This window comes from Melitaea cinxia, chromosome 9 (genome assembly GCF_905220565.1).
Source record: "Melitaea cinxia chromosome 9, ilMelCinx1.1, whole genome shotgun sequence".
NCBI classification, from domain to species: Eukaryota; Metazoa; Arthropoda; class Insecta; order Lepidoptera; family Nymphalidae; genus Melitaea; species Melitaea cinxia.
In genome coordinates, this window is record NC_059402.1 from 16,433,991 (window position 1) to 16,454,687 (window position 20,697).

The following is a 20,697-nucleotide window of genomic DNA, read 5'->3' on the forward strand; positions in this document are numbered from 1 at the left end:
CTTCAAACTGAAAAGAGATAAACAGAGGGGATAGGAAGTGTCCATTCATACGATTATCTTACGAATATATATTTTTATTATTCTACCGATTTTTTGTTTTATTTTTAGTAAATTTATTTAAAACTATAAACAGGTTTTTATTTTCACATACCAATTTTACCTATATTAAATTAATTGATTAATAAAAATTTTAAGGACTTTTTTTAAAAGGTGTCAACACTTCACTCACTCACACATCTTTAAAAAAGTGGCTTCACTTTTCTGTTCTAGGTGCGTTATCTACCTTTTTTTACTTGATCTATGTTTGGAAGCTATTCACGTCCATTCACTTTTTCATAATTTGTACTGCCCGTTATCGCAATTGACGGTGACCATTCTCTCCACTCCAAGGGCTATAGGTTTGTTTCTCGCTTCGACTCTGAGGATTACATTTGTTTAATTTATGAAAGTTTACTTCAAAAATATAAATTAGTCGTATGTTACTTCAAATACAGCCTTTAAGTTGCCTACCACAAAAACAGGCCAGAGTATGTTACAGATATTTATACATTTTTTGCGTTCATAACTTTAGCATGTCGCAGTCCACTGCTGGACATAGGTCTCCACAAGTTCGCGCCAAAAATTGCATAAATTTATGTGTTTTGCCCATAGTCACCACGCTGGGCACGCGGGTTGGTGACCGCAGGGCTGGCTTTGTCGTACCGAAGACGCTGCTGCCCGTCTTCGGCCTGTGTATTTCAAAGCCAACAATTGGATGGTTATCCCGCCATCGGTCAGCGTTTTAAGTTCTAAGGTGGTAATTGAACTATGTTATCCTTTATTCGCCTCTTACGACAGCCACGGGAAGGGAGGGGGTGGCTATATTGTTTACTGCCATAGCTACACAGCTTCCGTAGCCGTATTTAATAATCCTGCATTAAGTGCCATTTGCCGTATGTGTTATGTTAAGTGTAAGCACTAAAATTAATATTCACTCAGAGTGAAATTTAAAAATAAATCACATTTTCATATCAAGATTCATGAACATTATCTACTTTCATATAAAAAAAACCTATAAATATATTATAACATACACATACGATCCCCTGTTCCTAAGCTAAGCCAAAACAATGTTTGTGTTATAGGTAACAGTCAACTGATATAACTAATTTTTTTTTGATAAATATACATAGGAATTGCACATATATAAATACAAATATTACATCCAGACTCCGGCGGGAATCGAGCCCGCAACCCGCGGAACAGACACGCGGAGCGGACATTTTAACAACACATTATTTAACAAGAAATTCTCTTTGTCTAAGAGTTATTTCATAAAGTAATTATAAGTTTCTTAACTCGTACGAGTTTTATTATTTTGCAATAAATATAAACGCGCGTCATAGACATAAGGTGTAACGTTATTTATTGTAAGTACATCGAGTGGAAAATCGAACTTTTATGATTCTACGCCTTCGCTATACTTTATTATATGTACTTTCAGCTTCAAATACCTTTCCTATCTAAAACCTAGGTACTGAGTCTATATGTATTGTGTAATGTTTTCTATTATAATCTTTACATATAATGGTAGGAAAGTCAAAACTGTACATTGAATATTTTTTTTAAAGAAAACTTGGAGTGTGATCTACAATCGATACTGAAGCCAAAAATATAGTTTTTACAATTTTCGTCTGTTTTGTCTGTATGTATGTCCGGGATAAACTCAAAAAGTACTGCATGGATTTACTTCAAATTTGGCACGAATATTATTAAGAAGTCGGGTCAACATATAGGCTACATATTATCACGCTATCACCTACGGGGAACGAGCAGTGAACCTTTATTTCTTCAACGCATTCTGTAACAACGTGTAATCTAACGACGCATATTTGAATGTTGTTGTTATTATGTTAATAACCATGCTATAAGCCAGCTTCACACTATAAATAAAGACATTCCGTAGTATATTTAGTATCAGCATTACACCCGTGCGAAGCCAGGGCGGGCCACTAGTTTTTAATATTAATAGACAAATTGCCTTGTTAAGGTTATCTGCTAATGAGGTTGAATAGTTATGCTTGTAGCCATTAGCCAATACCACAACATTTTGTACAAAATATTCCTTGCACAATTGATCTGATAAAAATTAAAAAAATAAAAATAAAGAAATGGAATTAATGGAAATTCACTTCTTTTAAAAACTCGTTAAAAAGCACTTAACACGTAGTTAATACGGATTGCATTTACATTTAAGCTCTTGAAAATACGTTTAACCAAAATATACTCTGTAACACTAGCTTACATTCAACAGTAAATATATTACTGACTTTACAGATGTGACAAGTTAGCGGCGGTCGCTTACAAAAGGACAATACATTCACCATCGCGACGGACCCGTTGAGTGAATTATTATCGGGAATATATCAGTTTGGAAGGTTTTAAATTATTCTGGCGATGTTGACAGGATTTTGATGGCGATTTCCGATTTAATTATTGTGTTCGTTCGTTACGTAAATATCGTGTGATTTTGAAATGATGTTCTTTATTGCGTGGTACACGCACTGAGCGGGACGGGAGCGAGATTGAAGCGTAACAAGACTTTTTCTCGACACTCCTTGAAATTATATTCATAAAATTAGATGTCAGCAATGTATAATGTTTAGTAACTATACACCAATTATTGCTATGATTGAAAATGATAATTAATAAATAATAATAAATGTTTATTTCTGAAATTATAAAAATAATTAATAAAATAAAATTTATGCAGTTCCTTATTTTTATTTACTTAGTTGTCATCCATCATTCAGTGTTTAATTTATTATCGTTTTATTTTTATTTTATTTTTTCTATGTACAGATTTGTGGTTTTTACATATATATACCCTTTAGTCTTTACGTTCAATCATTATATAGAAATAAATACATTTGATCACAAAATTTTCAATTTAACTCTGTTATCTTTATATTTTTAAAAATTTAAATATTAACTGTAGAGCAAACGTCTACATAAATTTTTTTTTTTTTTTTGTGTAAATATTTCGTTTGTACAAACATTTATGTCATTTTAATTTTTGTCAATTTTTGAAATAAAATATCTTTACGTACTCGAGTATCTCGATACGAACACTTTGTCTATTTCTTGTACCGTGTAATCAAACAACAGTACTGTGGACAGTTCATCATCATCATCATCATCATTACAGCCTATACAGTCCACTGCTGGACATAGGCCTCCACAAGTTTACGCCAAAAATAGCGTGAACCCATGTGTTTTGCCCATAGTCACCACGCTGGGCAGGCGGGTTGGTGACCGCAGGGCTGGCTTGTCGCACCGAAGACGCTGCTGCCCGTCTTCGGCCTGTGTATTTCAAAGCCAGTAGTTGGATGATTATCCCACCACCGGTCGGCTTTTTAAGTTCCAAGGTGGTAGCGGAACTGTGTTATCCCTTAGTCGCCTCTTACGACACCCACGGGAAGAGAGGGAGTGGCTACCTATATTCTTTAGTACTGTAGCCACACAGTACTGTGGACAGTTAAAGCTGAGTAAATCGTGTGCTTTCAATTCGCAAATAATGAGCTTAACCTAACCGCTCAAAGTTATATAAAAAGTATACATTTCTTGTCAAGTATCAAAGTACAGTTTATCCTTACTGATGCAGATTTTGTTTTTCAACTAAGATGTTATATTCCTTTAAAATGATCTGGAGCGCAAACTGCGCGAGTTTTGAAAGGTAAAAGCACGCAATTAGTGATAGTTTTGCACTAAATATTTCCAGTCTCTTTAATATCTATGTTAGCATATTATATACTAGCTGACCCCACAAACGTTTCTTTGCCATATATGTTATTAACCCCTTAATTCCCCTCCTTTAAAACAGTTGTATGAAAAATAGATGTTGGCCGATTCTTAGACCTACCCGATATGGACACGAAATTTCATAAAAATCAGTCAAGCTGTTTCGGAGGAGTATTGTAACTAACATTGTGACACGAGAATTTTATATATAAGTGTTGTCACTGAATTTGTCATTCAATTACAATAAAATATAGCCTACTTCACTCCTGAATAGTGTAGCTTTCTGTTAGTGAAAGAATTTTCATGATCGGATCAGTATTTGCGAAGATTATCCCCTACAAACAAACAAAGTTAGAAACTTTACCTCTTTATAATATTAGTATAGATTCATATATTCACCATTTTTCTTTAATCTAGAGCATAAGATTTTATTATTTATAATTGGTTTTATTCGTACCTAATTTGCTTAGTATTCAAAACTCCAACGTTAAAGTAAAGGTACGTAGCATTATCCACATTCATCTTAACGCGCAGTTAAACAAATTTAAATACCAGTCTATAAATATTGCACGTCTGGGGAAAATTGTCTTTACGTATTACGAAGAATTTGATGCTTACCATTAACATGTTTTGAATTTCGTTATTATTCTGATTACTTGTTTTAAACCATTTCAAGAAAGCTTGCTTTGTTACTTTGATTATTTTTTTTTACTGTTAGTTACAGACAAACCAGACGATATTTAATAAATACAATATAAATTCATATTTTAAATACGTTATACATAGATAAGATTTTTTTTTGTATATCTACTCCAAATTTTTAACAAGCAAAGTACCCTAAATAAGAGAAAAGTAACTAAAAAATTAAGGCAGGTGAAATCGCGAGGACATACTCATTTAGTATTTCAAACCTGTATAAATAAGCTTATTAAAGCTTATTAAGCTTATTTAAGCTTATTAAGCTTATTTATGAACATAAATCAAACTTAATCTTAACAAAATAGTACATCAAACACTAGCTATATTTTCTTAATCACATGTGTAATATAAGTAAGACTAACAGAGTTCAAAAGTGATAAGGGTAAGAATATCGATATATGGAAATATCGATGTTTTACATTGCTACAGACGGTGCTACAGATGACGCTACGGATTTAGCTACGAATGGTGCTACGAATGGTGCTACGTGTGGTGAGGATTCACTCCTACAGTTTCTTTCTTCCTTTACTTGTAAAATTTTTATGCATAATGTTCGAATTAATCATGGAATATTGTAGGGTTAATTTAATAGTGATACAAAACCTAGAATTACTATTATAATAAAAAAAATCTCCACAGAATTATTTATCGATAATGATAAAAGTAAAACAGCATGAGTTTTCTAGTTTTAATCCATTTATAATACTTTTAGATAAAAGAAAAAAATATATACAGCCTTTTATGATACCATTTTTATCGATAGATTATTTTCGCTCGCCTCTCCTCGCTAATAAATTTCCAACACGTACTGTATGAGGGCGAGATTTAGGAAACCTACTTCTTAAAATTCGATCGATGCACTCTTCTAACTTATATATTGTGTGATGAAAAAGAAAGAGACAGATATAGTTTTTATACTATTATTAGTGGTTTAGTTAAACGATGTAATTGGTCCTTAGGCTCGATATCGTAAAATGAGTCGACGTTTTGTTATTCAAATCAGGGAGCTTAGGCTTATAAAGTCTTTTATGAATTCTATATTCGTTCGAAATGAAAATCGTATTTTTGTTATTAAAATTACGTCTCTTGTCTTCGGGAACTGAGTATTTTTAATGATTAATATATTTATTATCATATATGATAATTTATTTATTTACGCATAGTATAATATACATATTTGTACATTGATATAACACATAATACAGTGAGGACCTTAATACATATATCAAGAACAAGAACAAACAATAAATAACATAATTTTTTTTTCAGATTACATAGGACAAAACAAAACTAAAAAAAAAGAGAATATTAATTTTAAAAGAAATTAAGTAAATGAGCAAATTACTTTTATTTTAAGCATATTAAAAGGATCATCAAATATATCAATGCCAGGTAAATCTTTTGAAATACTGCTTTAAATCAAACATAGTTTAACTACGGGTGCCTGATTTCCCATTTGAGTTTTTGATTGTGGAATTGGTACCTACCTACACGGGACAGAAGGAGATTCGTTCGACTGAGTTGCTAAAATGTACATCATGATGCAGAATTTTATGTAAAAAGCACAGCTCGAGAAGTGACTGCATGGCAGATGCCACTGGCAGAAAAAGCGAGATACCTCGTAAAAGTACGTTGTATACTTTCCACTCTTTGACAGTAGACAAAATAGGTGGGGCTTTAAATTCTACTAGCACACTCAAGAAGGCTATTTTTGTAGAAGTGAAACCGTTCGTATTACGCCTAATAAAATCCAGTTAGCGAGCTGCTTTCGTAACCGTGTTGTCGACATGGGATTTAAAGGTTAACTTCTTATGATTAATGACTCCCAAATCTAATTTAAATTTAAGAATTATTACCAATGAAGTAGCTCGAAACAAGTGTTTTTATTTCTGTGATTTTCTTCTTGATAAAGAAACACTTGTTAATATTGCGAGTCATGTTATTGATGTGGCACCATGTGAATATTGCATGAAGATCTTACTGAACCAATTTAACATCTACATTGTTATTTATTGTTTTAGAAAAATTTAAATCGTCAGCGAATAATAAAATTTCGTAATGTTTTATTTTACTCATAATATTATTAATAAACACCAGAAATAATAGTGCCACCAAATTTGATCCTTGTGGCACACCGGAATATGCCAAATATGTACCAGATTCAAAACCATTGATAGCAACACTTTGGTCGATTTAAAAATAGATGTAAAATTCTAGAAAATACTTAAATCTCATTATTCATTAATTTTTATTATTATGACTTACCTGATGGAGTAAGCGAAAGCCATGACAGCGTCAGAGACGAACTGAAGCTGTCGTTCAAACTCTGTATTGTTGACTGTGAGACGTTCGAGACCTGAGCACGAACGCGCGTACTTTCCGTTGTAGGGTGTCCTGAGACTACCAGGATAGCGGCATTGGAAGTGGTGTTCCCAGAATTCTGAAGAAGAATAGATAAATGATGCAATTTTAGTTGATATTTTCTAATGTATTTACTGTCAGTTATGGTCTGCGTTCAGATTATATGAAACTTAACGCTCAGAATGCTAATTCACATATCTGAAAATTCAAATTCAGAATTGATTTCATTATGAATGCTATTTAAAGAATTTTGGACAGCAAGTTATAAAGATTTTATATAATCTTTAATTTGAAAGTTTCAAAATAAACCTCATACTTTTACGCTTAAATAAAACATTTGGTGGATCTCCTAGTGACAAATTATCAAAAGGGAAACTGAAAAACGACGTAAGTAGAGAAAATAGTCGAAGAGAGCAAAAGGAACTGGCTTTCTGATAATATTTTCGTAAACATAAAAAGGAATGGCCTATTCATACACATCGACAATTCCCTGTAATATTAAAACTGTATGAGTCAAGTCACTTACATACAAAATGGAAATTACCTACATTAGTGATACATACCCACAAACCAAGGATTCCTTTTATTGTTTTTCACGTTAAGTTCCAAGAAATACTCCTTGAAGCCTGCTACATCGTTAGCTTGGGGTTGCACACTGATCGTACCCTCCACTGCACGTTCATTCCCATCAGAGACGAGAGCTCTGGCGCTCCAACCATCTGACCCCACCCAGCTGAAGGCTCCAGTTGCGTTCACGCGTTCAACTGCTCTCATGACCCCAGCCACTTCTTGATCTGACCCGAAAATGATTGCACCTGCAACGAAATAGAGAGCATAAATTTATGGAACAGAGAAACAAAATGTATTGAGAAATTCATTGAATAGAACAATTGGGTAATTTATTATGCAACGATCATAAAACCATTAACCTCATAACGTTGTATTTTTGTATATATTTTTAAGACCAATAAAGTATAAATAGGAACAAACATATAAAAGAAAAAAATAATAAATTTTATAAACTGAAATAACTAAAATTTGGGAAATAATTGGCAATAGATATTTATAACAGAAACTAAATAAAGGCGTACATCTTTTGAAAATATTTGAACTATACTACAATTAGTGATGAAGACCATCCTCGTTAAGTAACTTTGTTCAGTTAGTATAGCCTTTAGCTACTTTTCCACGGTTTGTAGCTACTGATTGTGGCTAGATTTCTACTTATTATAACATATTCTAGTGATTAATATTTATTAAGGTTTGTTATCAAAGTACTTAGTTTGAGACTGCCAAAGTTCTTACTTGGAACATGGTTAAATACTTAGAGAGATGCCTTAAAAATAAGTACAGTGTGTAAACAAAAACGTTGAAAGAAAAACTCTTTCAGTCAAAAGGACTCAACAATCTAACAAGTATTGGTTTAACAACTTGTAAAATATACTTCGAGAAGTAAAATGAGAAATACTATATTGTAAATGTGACAGGTTTCTACAGGATTCCATACTACACTTGCTACTTCAAAAAATTACTACTGAAAAAAATTACTTTTCGTTTTCAGATAACTAGGTATTTTTCCTTCGATTGTGTTGTTTTACTGTTCCAACAACTACGAAGTTTTATCGTTTTTTATTTTAAATCAAACAGATGTAATATTGGCAATTCTGTCAATGATAGACCCACTTCTTTTTAAAGGCAAAAAATAATATATAAAAAAGCGAATAAGAGCGCAAAAAATAGAAAAAGTATTATGCAACAAAATTTTACTTTATACAAACGAAATATAAAAAAGATCTGACTCATTATTTTGTTATTTACTCTAAGCCAATTAATTATCTTAAAGAAACAATGATTTAACGTAGATTGTATTGAACTTATAAACTGCTGGGGTCTTTAGAGTATTTGAGAATATTAATTGATTTTTTAAATAGCAAATCATAATTTATAGCGATGTAACGTGGTCTACGTACATTCATATCTTACATTCCATTTATAAACAAGTGTTACTTTAAAAGTTTTCTCAAAAAATATATTTTTCCACCTCTAGAGTTTATATTTTTTGAAACTATCGTATTTCTCTCGGACTATGACTCGACTTGCAGTAAAGTTTTGAAATACAAACTTTATGACTATTCTTATATTTATTGAGATATTTTTAACATTTATTTTTAACAGATATCAGATAGACTCACTACACGTAACATACAGTGATAAAAATCACTCTAATCTCCGACTGCAATTTTTTGAACGTTCATTACATAGGCGTCGAATGCGACTCTGGGTTGCTTATGCGTTTGCAACTAGTTTGCGAGACGTTGCTGATAGATCGTTATTGTACTGAGTAGTACTCATATCAATAAAATGTCTCATGTTTAGCGACTTAGACAGAATTTTATTTTTGGCAGCAGAAAATATCCTGCTCAAAATTTAGAGCACCCAGACTAGGGAAATATCTTATCCATACAAAAGATCACAGCTAAATAGTACTTCTTAAAAGTAGTGTTATGTTCCAGTGGTGAGTAAGGTAGCCAGAGTTCCAGGGGAGGGTAAGGAGTTAGGTACGGCAACTCGGTTGTAATGCTCCTGCTGCTACAGACTTCCATAAGATATGGTATCCACTTACCACCAGGCTGACCATAAGCTTATCCACCTTTTTAGTTATAAAAAAGATAATTTGTATCTAAGATTTTATTTTTGTGTTACCCACATTAGGAATTCTAAACATTTTTGAATATCATATCAAAAATTGACCGCTCCAGCGGGGTTCGAACCCGCGTCTCCGACGTACCGTGTCGGCGCTCTAGCCAATTAAGCTATGGAACGATACACCCGCTCGAGCGAAATTTTTCGATATGATAATTTTAAATTACGGTTTAAGCGAACCGTGGCGCCGTCTATAGTGAGCTCTTTACAGAAACCCGTAACTATTCAAAGTTTCATATTACAATGAATGAATGACACGGTACGTCGGAGACGCGGGTTCGAACCCCGCTGGAGCGGTCAATTTTTGATATGATATTCAAAAAAAGATAATTTGTGTTTACATCAAACTGCTGTAAATCATCAAAGTAGATTAAACACTGCATGGTGGGTTTCTCTTCCAATACAGGAGTACAAGCTATATAACATCTAACATAAACAAAATTTTGAATGGAAGTAAATGTGGAACGCTCGTTGTTTTCCCTAAAGATTAATTCTAATTCGGTAAATAAACCGGTATATGTTAAAACGCACTTAACGCGTACAATTCAGAGGGAACATTTAGGAGCTTAATGAAAGCGAACAGTTATGGCCCTTAACCCTAACTATATAAAGGTCGAAGAGCTAATGTTTTTCTCCTATACATGACATAGAGTTATAGATATATCTTCTGTAGGCTTAGACCTGAGACTTGACATGTTTATCATATACATTGTGGTTTGTTTATTAAGGCGCGGTAAAGTGGCGCGTAAGATTAAGTTTCCAGTTCATTTTATCTTCCAGTTTTGTTCTCCAGTGTGGAATTGGGGGGTCCGCAACGCGCTTGCGATGCTTCTGGTGTCGCAGGCGTCTATAGGCTAGGGTAATCGCTTACGATCAAGCGAGCCGTACGCTTGTTTGACCACTTAGTTATATGAAATAAAACTGTTATTTTTTCATTTATTAGTATCTACGTATTTCTAAGAGTAATTAAAACGTATTTAAAAACTAGGATTTGGCATACGTATATAACTTTTCAAGTCTTCACTTCTTCAATTGTCTCTTTTCAGCAAATCAGAGTCCTTTCCATCTGACTCCCTCTTTCCGAGGTGTGCCCGTGCCCATAACCGGCCACCCGGAACTTCTTGGGGTTACTTTGTCATTCGCTCTCAATTTTGGCTCATACATAGAGGCAAAGGCTCAAACAGCTGCCAAAAAACTTCAGCTTCTAAATTTATATCAAGCGCAAGTTGGATCATGCATGGAGTACTGCTCTCATCTTTAGGATGGCTCAGCCAAGTACCAGCTGGAGCTTCTTGAGTCAATTAAAAGACGAGCCAGGAGGCTTATCGACGATGATGCACTAGTCACCACAAAGCTGAAAAGCTTGCATCTTCGGCGTAGGGTGGCCGGCCTGTCGGTTTTTTATCGGATACACTTCGGAGAGTGTGAGCAGGAACTCTATGACCCGATTCCCTCCTCCTTCTTCCATCTTCGTACAATCAGACGTTCTGCGTTACGCCACCCTTATATGGTTGACATTTCCCCTATACGCACTAAGCGATTCGCTACTACATTCTTAATCCGTGCGGCCAAAAAATGGAACTCTCTACCAGCGTCTGTGTTTCCAGAAAACTATAACTTGGAGATCTTAAAGTCGCGAGTGAATAGGTTACTAGGTAAGCGTGCCCCATTTTAGACCGCATTTTCACTTATCACCAAGTGAAATAGTGGTCAAACGCAAGCCTATAATTGTATAAAATAAAAAAGCAGATTATGTCCCACAATTACTGGATTCATTACCTCCAGGAATTATCAATTTCTTTATGAGTTTCTCTTTAAGGCAAACTATGATACCCAAATCGTTTGGATTAGTATCAACTCACAAGTGTCCTAGTTTGACGTTTTATAACAAATTGCCTTAGTACAGAAGTTGAAGTGATAAGAAATAATTTATCTTCGAAATGACGAGTATCAAAGAAGAGCTTAAACAAAATTTTCTGTCGTCTTCCATTTGTATAAAATTATTACTACATTTCTATTCTTACTGTTTAATTACATACCCATATAATGAGTAGATATATGTTAATGGCCACAATAAATGGCTTTTACACTAAGGGTCAACGGTTTGATCTCCGATCAAGATAGATACACATTTGATCAAACAATACAATATTGTAGCGTATTTTGAAACCCAAGATCTTATCGTCACAACGTCTAGTGTATGCGTTCATTTGTCAAAATAAAATGCCTATAAATCAGTTAATAATAAATATTTTCTTGGAGACAAAAAATAAATAAATAAATAAATAAATAAATATTTACACAATACACACACGGTCGTCTGTTCCTAAAGTAAGCAACTTAATGCTTGTGTTATAGGTTACAGCCGACTGGTATATAGCTACATATTTTTTTTTCGATAAACATACTTATAAATAATACATATATAAATATATAAATAAATATTTATATTACACCCAGACTCGGGGTGGGAATCGAACCCACAACCCTCGGAGCAGAAAGCAGGGTCACTACAAACTGCGCCAACGGGCTAGTCAAAAAGGTTCAACGAATTTATGTAACGGAAGATAAGATACGAGAAACGGATTTTTCGGACCAATGATTCAAGTATTTACTGCCAACCCGCAATGCTATTTGATATTTGACCTTCATAAAGGTGAAGTTAAAAGAAAGCATTTATTTCAAATAAATATAAGTGCAACAAAACTTTACTAAAACTACAAAGAGGGTAGTTACTGTATTTTTAATAGATGTATTTTAAAATTACAGAAAAAAAATTTCATAGTACTATTATACGTACTATAATATAATTTTCTGGTTGTTATTAGAAAGCTAAATAATCGAGAAAGCAACGAAATTTATCTAATGTTTATGTATTACTAAGACCTACCCTTTCTGGTTTTCCGTTTCAGACTATTAATAACAATAAATAATAATAAACGTTTATTTCAGACGTGTACATCCATAGCGTATTAGTGTGTTAGTAACAATATTTACTTATAATCTATGGTAGTTATTGTTAGTAAGATGATAATAAAATAAAATAATCATTTTGGGTTTTACGTTTCAGGTCGGGATGTATAATTGTGTATGTATGTGGTCTCCCAACCGTGCCAAGGAGAGCACGTAAATCTGTCGGTCGCGGTGGTTATCATAGACACTTGGCAGCCATCTTTATTTCCAGCAGGGAAGTGATTTGCTTACCCGTATTGGAGTAGTGAGGATTAACTACCAATACTTTTCTTAAATGGAGGTAAAGGCCCTTGCCAAGAAGTAGATTGGTATGACTTATACATATATTTGTTATGAACGGGAACCGAACCCGCAGCAGCCAATGTGTGTGTCGTATATTACATGTGATAAAAAGAGCATTATCATATCATATTATCATATTTTATTTCCCAGATATCGACGCTGAACTAGCGTCCAATTATCGTTACAGGGTTATATTGAATGGCCGCGCGCTGAATAGCTCTGAATAACCGTACGATATGGAGCCTGCAATTGCTATACAACGCACAAATAATATTGGAAACTTTCAAAAAGGTTTACAAATTGGATGCAGATGATGGAAGATAAACCGGAAATTTCGATGAAATTGTTCACTTCACTGTAATATAAGAAGATAATTATGGAAATAATAGCAGATGTAATGCTAATAATAGCAGGTGTAGCAGATCAATGAAAGAAATCGTTTTTTTTTTATAAATAGCAAATTACAAGGATGTAAGAAACAATCCGAAAAAGAGTACTTACTGCGTGAAAAGAGTAGTGTGGTGTATCCACACATATACAAACTATTTATGTTATATATTTTTACTAGCTGTCTGTATCGTGCGCGCGTTACTATGCTTTTTTTTGGTCGTACCAAATCAGAAAACCTTTGTGGGCTCATGGACAGCACTTTGCTGAAGTTTAAGATTCTATACAATTCATTTATATATAAATATTTTTTTTGATAGATGTCAAGAATTTGTATTTTAAACTCTTCTTCAGAAGTTATATTTTACATTGTATTAATTATATTTTATGTTTTGCTACGTAAACATAGTTTTATATTATTATTTTTCCTTAATAAAAATTCGGTGGAGATATCGAATATTTTAATAATACTTTATTCGCTAAATAGATCATTCGCTAAAGTAGCTTCACTGTTCCTATAATTAATCAATTGGAACATATATAATTTTAATACGTAAAATGGCGACTCAAAAGGGTTTTTGCAGCCTACATAAAATTTATTTTGATTTTGATTAGCATTGAGAACTAAACCACATTTATTTAAATTATTTATTTATATCAAGCCGGGATATTTTTACATCGAAAAGGAAAATACAAACATGTACAGAAGGCGGTCTTATTAACAGAACGATCTCTTACAGACAAACTCAACCATGAAAAGGACATGACAAATAAATAAATATATAATCATAATTACTAATAAGTAACATTTATTATTTACTAGCTGTGACTTCGTTCGCGTGTAATTTAACAAAAAAATTTGTTCAGTTCGCAAAATGATTCGCAATTTCTCAAATAAAAGTAGCCTAAGTTACTCCTTATTAGATCAGCTACCTGCCTGTGAAAGTCTCGTCAAAATCGGTCAAGCCGTTTCAGAGATTAGCCTGAACAAACAGACAATAATTATAAAAAAATGGTATTTTTGTATATGTACCGTGTAAACATACATATGAATTTAGTAAAAAGCGGTTATTTTAATATTACAAACAGACACCCCGATTTTAATTATTTGTATAGATGTCAGAATGTTGTATGATGTCTTTTAACTTATGTTTGATATGTTACGATCAAATATACTGAACGATGTTTTGCAAAATATATTTAAAAAAAAACCTGCAAAGGAAACAAATGAACGTGGTTATATGATCTTCTGAAACGAGAGATATTTTTAACGAGCAAAATATACTGTCATATAAATATTAAATCCAGTAAAATATTTAGGCGTAATTGTTTGCTTGCAATTAAAAAAAAAAAAAACAATTTTAATACCACGGACCATTAAACACAACGTAGGTAGATCAAACCAAAAAGTTTTTATCAAATTCCGATCAAATTTAAACAGAACCACAAGACAAATCAGCTTTTGATTAAAACAAGACTCATCAAAATGGGTACCACCCAGTAAAAATTATGGATAAATAAATAAAAAATCTAGTCAAATTGAGAACCTCCCCCTTTTTTTGAAGTCGTTAAAAAGTAAAACATATTAACTTTACGATTATGAAATGATTATTTTTTTGTTACAGACAGACAATAATATTAATTAATACTAATATAATTATTTAATTTAATTAATGTCTAAATATTGTTTTCTGATGTTTACGCGAATTTCGCTCATTATAATGAAACAACGGGAGGAGCGCCGTGACCATGGCTGCAAAAAGTATCCGAAACGTCGGGCAAACAAAAAAACTCAATAAACCACGACAAAATCCGAAAAAGTTGGTTCATTATAATAAATGTTCAAAACATTTTCCCATTTCGTTTTCTTATTTTTCTAGAAATTAATGGAAATTCTTTGAGGATTATCTACGGGATTCATACAATATTGAGCTACTACATATAATATTGCATCGACCCAAGAACTCTATTGAATCGGCTTACAGTTAAGAACCTTTGCCAATAAGCCTGTATTGATTGGCTGTGTAATAATAACCAGGATATCGTTGTCCTGGCATGAAGATAATTAACCGTTAGAATGAGATGACTTATTTTATAATTATCTGTATAATGTACAATAATTATGTTTGCAAATAAAAAAAAATCGACTTCAATTATATCGGCAAGTAATACAAGGTACGGAAAATAGTCAAGTAATAACGCAGTGTGCTCATAGTCCACTGCTGGACATAAGCCTCCCATAGTTCGCGCCAAAAACGGCGCGAACTCATGTGATTTGCTCATAGTCACCACGCTGGGCAGGCGGATTGGTGACCGCAGGGCTGGCTTTGTCGCACCGAAGACGCTGCTGCCCATGTTCGGCCTGTGTATTTCAAAGCCAGCAGTTGGATGACTATCCCGCTACCGGTCGGCATTTTAAGTATCAAGAGTGGTGGAGTGGGTGGCTATATATATATATTATTTACTGCCGTAACTACATAGCATCCGTAACGTATGCGTATTTAAGAGTAAAAGTTGTGTGTTTTTGTTTATTTTTGGCAAAAGTTTTATTGAAGACATTTTTTTTTCTATTGAATTTCTATTTAAAATTATTTATTTGTTCATTTGGTAAGTAATCTCATTAAAAATTTATTACACATGCATGCACAGCATGTGTCACGTTAGTCAATTTATATCTATTTGCACATATATTCGTTTCTAGTCCTAGAAAATATTATTTCCTAGAATATTATATTGTTTTTGTTCATCCCCTCCTCGATTAAACCTAGAAAATTACGCAAAGTCGTCATTCCAACTTCTCAAAAGTATCTGTGACTTTTTCTCATAGAGTCTGTTTAACCGTTGCTGATAAATCTATCTGTTATCTAAAAGTACTTAAGAGATAAACATTTGTGATAAACCTTGCTTTTTCACCATCAAACTCAAATTTATTGGTCGGATATTTCTATCCTCAATCAGTAAATCGAAAGTTTGTTCAAATCTACGTTGAATTAAAACTGACCCTTAGGACTTGAGGCAGAAAATAAAGCCTATCCGTAGCTTATCTGTGTGATAAATTTAACGGTCCAATGTAACAGTTCTTTCTTAGGGCTTCTTATCTAATAACGTGCTTAGAAGAAGACATGTAAAGGCTATAGTTAAGGATATAGTTCGCTTCAGACGTTAGTACTCCCAATAATAAAAGCTTAGCAGATTTATAACAATAACATATCAAGTTTATCACTATGCATAAATCGTTATAAGTATTTTACGTCAACTTATTAAATTTAATTCTAACTGAAACGCTTAGCTTTATGGCGCGGTCACATATTAGGAGCATTCGCACATTCGCTAATGGCGCCATCTGCTCTCAGAACACTCGTATATATGTACTATAACTTCCTTGATGTTCTTACCACACATTAAGTTAATATGGCTTTCGATATTCACGCGCTGGTGTAAATGTTTTTTTTTTATAGGCGTTTTTTATGCCGTTGTTATGCCGTTTATTCTGGTTTTGTCACCTGACATAATACTAACAACTGAGTTTAATACAGTGAATATTCACAATAAACACGGTATAAGCGGCTCTCGAATAACTATGGAAACATTTTTGGAGAGCATCATTTTAAAATTGTAATACTCTCAGTTATTTTACATTATAAATAAATCTATATAAATACATGAAATTGGAGTGTCTGTTTTTAATATTAAAATAACCGCTTTTTATTTGTACACATACCAAAATAACATTTTTTTATAATTTTTGTCTGTCTGTCTGTCTGTCTGTCGGTTTGTTTCGGCTAATCTCTGAAATGGCTGGACCAATTTTGACAGGACTTACACTGGCAGATAGCTGATGTAGTAAGGATTTAAGGAGTAACTTAGGCTACTTTTATTTTAGAGATTTATTTATTTTATAACTCTACGAACTAAACAATAACTTTTTTGTTTAATTCCACGCGGACGAAGTCGCGGGCACAGCTATAATAAATAAATCTCTTATAACATAAACACACGGTCGTCTGTTCCTATGGTAACTTAATCCTTGTGTTACAGGTAACAGCCGACTGATATCGCTAAATACTTTTTTTTTTGATAAAGATACATAGAAATATTATATAATTATATAAATATATAAATACAAATATTATACTCAGACTCAGGGGGGAATCGAACCCTCAAGCATCGGAGCAGAGAGCAGAGCCACTACAAACTGCGCCAACGAGCTAGTCAATTATGATAATATTTATTGAAAGAATGTAATGCAATTGATTTTAACTGTTCCATTACTGAGCTACACGGATGAAAGGTTGAAACTAAAGCTAAATTTGCCAGACTGCTCGGATACGGATTTAATAAAAAAAAAACTCTACCAAAAGCAATACCACTTATCAGGTGTATATGATAACATCTGACTTGATTAAAAATTAATTACTTTTTAAATTTATACAGTTTAATTTTATTAACTTTAGAAATAACAAAATATCACGTTCGTATGAAGTATGTCACTTTTAGGCAACTCTGCGTTTTCCTAAAGAGTGTACTAGGCGACACAGTGTCTGTCTGACACTGTCTTAATCGTCTGCAATAGACGGACTAAGGCCAATGAGGGGGAGGGAGACATTGCGTTGCACTAACCGTCAAAACAGTTGTGTTATTGTATCTTACTATAAATCAATCAGTAATCATTATTGGTGAAAGACCTCATTAAATTTTCAGGGAGTTGAAGATGAATCTGCCATGATGAACCTCTATGGATTTACGGATAATTTCCCTACCACGAGTTACGATCACTATCAGGTACTTATGGTGAAAACTGGAATGATAGCTTTACGTGTTATCCGAGGCACGACATCCCAGGGATACCCTTTATAACGATCATAAACCGTTTCGCACGAAGCCTTTGCGTAACAACACAATACCGCAGAAGTTAATTTGATGTAATGACGATTATTTATGAAAATGAACACTTAAAGCGAATGAAAACAGGAGACCTGACCATTAAATTTGTCAAAATTATATTGTTTTCGTGTTAATAGTCTATGAAATATATTTTCTCGGTATGTAGGCATATTTCATCCTAGCCCATTGACGGGGTTTGTAGTGACCCTTCTTTCTGTTCCGTGGGTTGCGGGTTCGATTCCCGGCTGAGTCTGGGTGTAATATTTGTATTTATATATTTGTATATGTATTATTTCTATGTAAATTTATAAAAAAAAATAGTTATATAAGTCGACTGTTATCTATAACACCAGCATTAAATTTCTTAACACAGGAACAGACGACCGTGTGGGTATGTTATAAGATATTTATGTATATTTATTTATATCCAGTATAATTATATATATTATGCTTATAGCTTATGGCTTATGTCTGTCGGTTGCAGGTTCGATTTCCGCAAATGTATACATTTGTATTGGCCATGCAGATATTTGCCGTGGTATGGGAGTTTGCGCTTGTGTCTCTTATGGATTTCCGGACCCCCGATACAGCAGTAAAATTTTAGTGGGGGCTGTCGAATATAAAGCGGGTATTTGACGAAGTTTTGAGGCAGCGGTCATAACATTTGCGGCGCTATATGTTTAGGACTCGATCTACGTTAATGATATAAGTGGTGTGTGTTTTTTTTTAATTTTTATACACGGATGTTTGTTGAGATGGCAGCTGTGTATATTTATGTTTCATATAAATAGGAGTCATTGAGATTTAAGTGTTATCTGAATATTACTGTTTTACACAACTAAATCGACAAACAACCGTACGGTCGCGATTACCTTATTCTATAGACGCCTGCAACACCAGAAGTATTGCAAGTGCTTTACCGACCTTACCCCTGACCCTTCTCCAAGATCTCTGGTCATCTGCTGTTAGGTTGAGGTACTCTCCCAGATGGGCTGCTCCAGACTTTGAGCAAAATATATCTCAATAAAAATATGTCAGACCTATAATATGTCTGAGAGAGTCTGTGAATATTAACAACATATGTATGGCCAGAATGTGATTTTTTGGAAACACTCAGCAATTTCTCAACAAAATTAGCAAGTTGAAGTGGCAGTGGGCTGGTCATCTGTGTCGCAGAACTGATGGCCGTTGGAGTAGACGGGTCCTGGAGTGGAGACCGTGTCTTGGCAATCGCAGTGTGGGACGTCCTCCGGCCCGTTGGACCGACGATCTACGTAAGATTGTCGGTGTAGGCTGGATGAGGATTGCGGAAAACCGGGATATCTGGCTCGAACTTGGGGAGGCCTATGTCCAGCAATGGACTGCCATAGGCTGAAGTGATGAAGCAATTTCTCTAGGAAAAGCTACACTTTTCAATAAATATATATAAACGTATAAGTAGTTAAATGACTATCGTTATTTATTATATTCCATCGCAGTTAATTTACTAAGAGCCACTGTTGGAAAGTGAAAGGGTCGGAGCGATAAGAACAAACGCACTCGCTCCGTTGCTAAACGGCAATCAACGTTTATTGACGAGCGCCTATCCAATTTGTATAACCACTTTAGCGAAAAATTGTCTCACACAGACGCCATCTGGGCACCGATGCGCCGCAATTTATACTCGTTTCCAATGTATAGAATTTTACTGACGATATTTTTTTAGTTGGTAACTTCTATTTTCTTCGCTTCAGGCTGTAATATCCCACTACTGGGCATAGGCCTCTTTCCCCATGTAGGAGAAGGATCAGAGCTTAATTCACCACGCCACTCCATGCGGGTTGGCGGATATATTCCCTACTATGAGTAACGATCGCCATCAGGTGTACATGATAACAACCGGGACCGATAGCTTAACGTGTTCTCCGAGGCACGGTGGGGAGACCCACAAGGATTGCACAAACACCCAGACCACGGCAAACACCTGTATGGCCAATACAATTTTTTTTTATGTCACTAGGTCGGCAAACAAGCGTACGGCTCACCTGATGGTATGCGATTACCGTAGCTTATAGACGCCTGCAACACCAGAAGCATCGCAAGCGCGTTGCCGACCCAATCCCCAATCCCCCCAGGAGCTCTGGTCACCTTGTAGCTACCTTGTAGCACCTTGGTGCTAGCTTGTTTCCACATTCTAGCCCTACTTATCACACGTCCATCTTTGTCGGTTGAACAACTGCCTAATTATAGTGTAACATTACAAAACAAACATTTTAATCAACGATTGTAGACAATTGACGTGCCCCACGGTTTTATTTTAGTCTAGTCTATGCATATGTTTATAATTCCCACGACTGTATCTATTTTATTATTTTTTGGTTTTTAGTACATTTATCTTAAACATTGCAATGTATGTTTAACATAAAACCGTTTAACTTAAAAAGTTTTTTTACCTATTTTTATTTTCTAGTTTTTAGTTTTTATTTCGCATTCTGTTTAATTCATTTAGTGCTTCATTATTGCAAGGCCCATCTTAAATATTGAGGTTGTATAGTGCACTGTATTCTTCTTGTCAAGCCCTTTTATTTGATACCCATATTGGTGGGATTGATAAAAAATTGTTATCAGACATTTGGTAGCGGCGGCCAG

The 20,697-nt window shown here is 34.1% G+C and overlaps 1 protein-coding gene across 1 annotated transcript in view; it reads right to left on the reverse strand.

Moving 5' to 3' along the window:
• The window catches only part of LOC123656189 (metabotropic glutamate receptor 2-like), a 122,874-nt gene that overhangs the window by 74,816 nt on the left and 27,361 nt on the right, over positions 1 to 20,697 (reverse strand). The window contains exons 6-7 of the mRNA XM_045591893.1: positions 7,404 to 7,655; positions 6,745 to 6,919 (exon numbers count right to left, since the gene is read on the reverse strand). Coding sequence (XP_045447849.1) covers positions 6,745 to 6,919; positions 7,404 to 7,655 — 427 coding nt within the window. The remainder of the gene's footprint in view (positions 1 to 6,744; positions 6,920 to 7,403; positions 7,656 to 20,697) is intronic.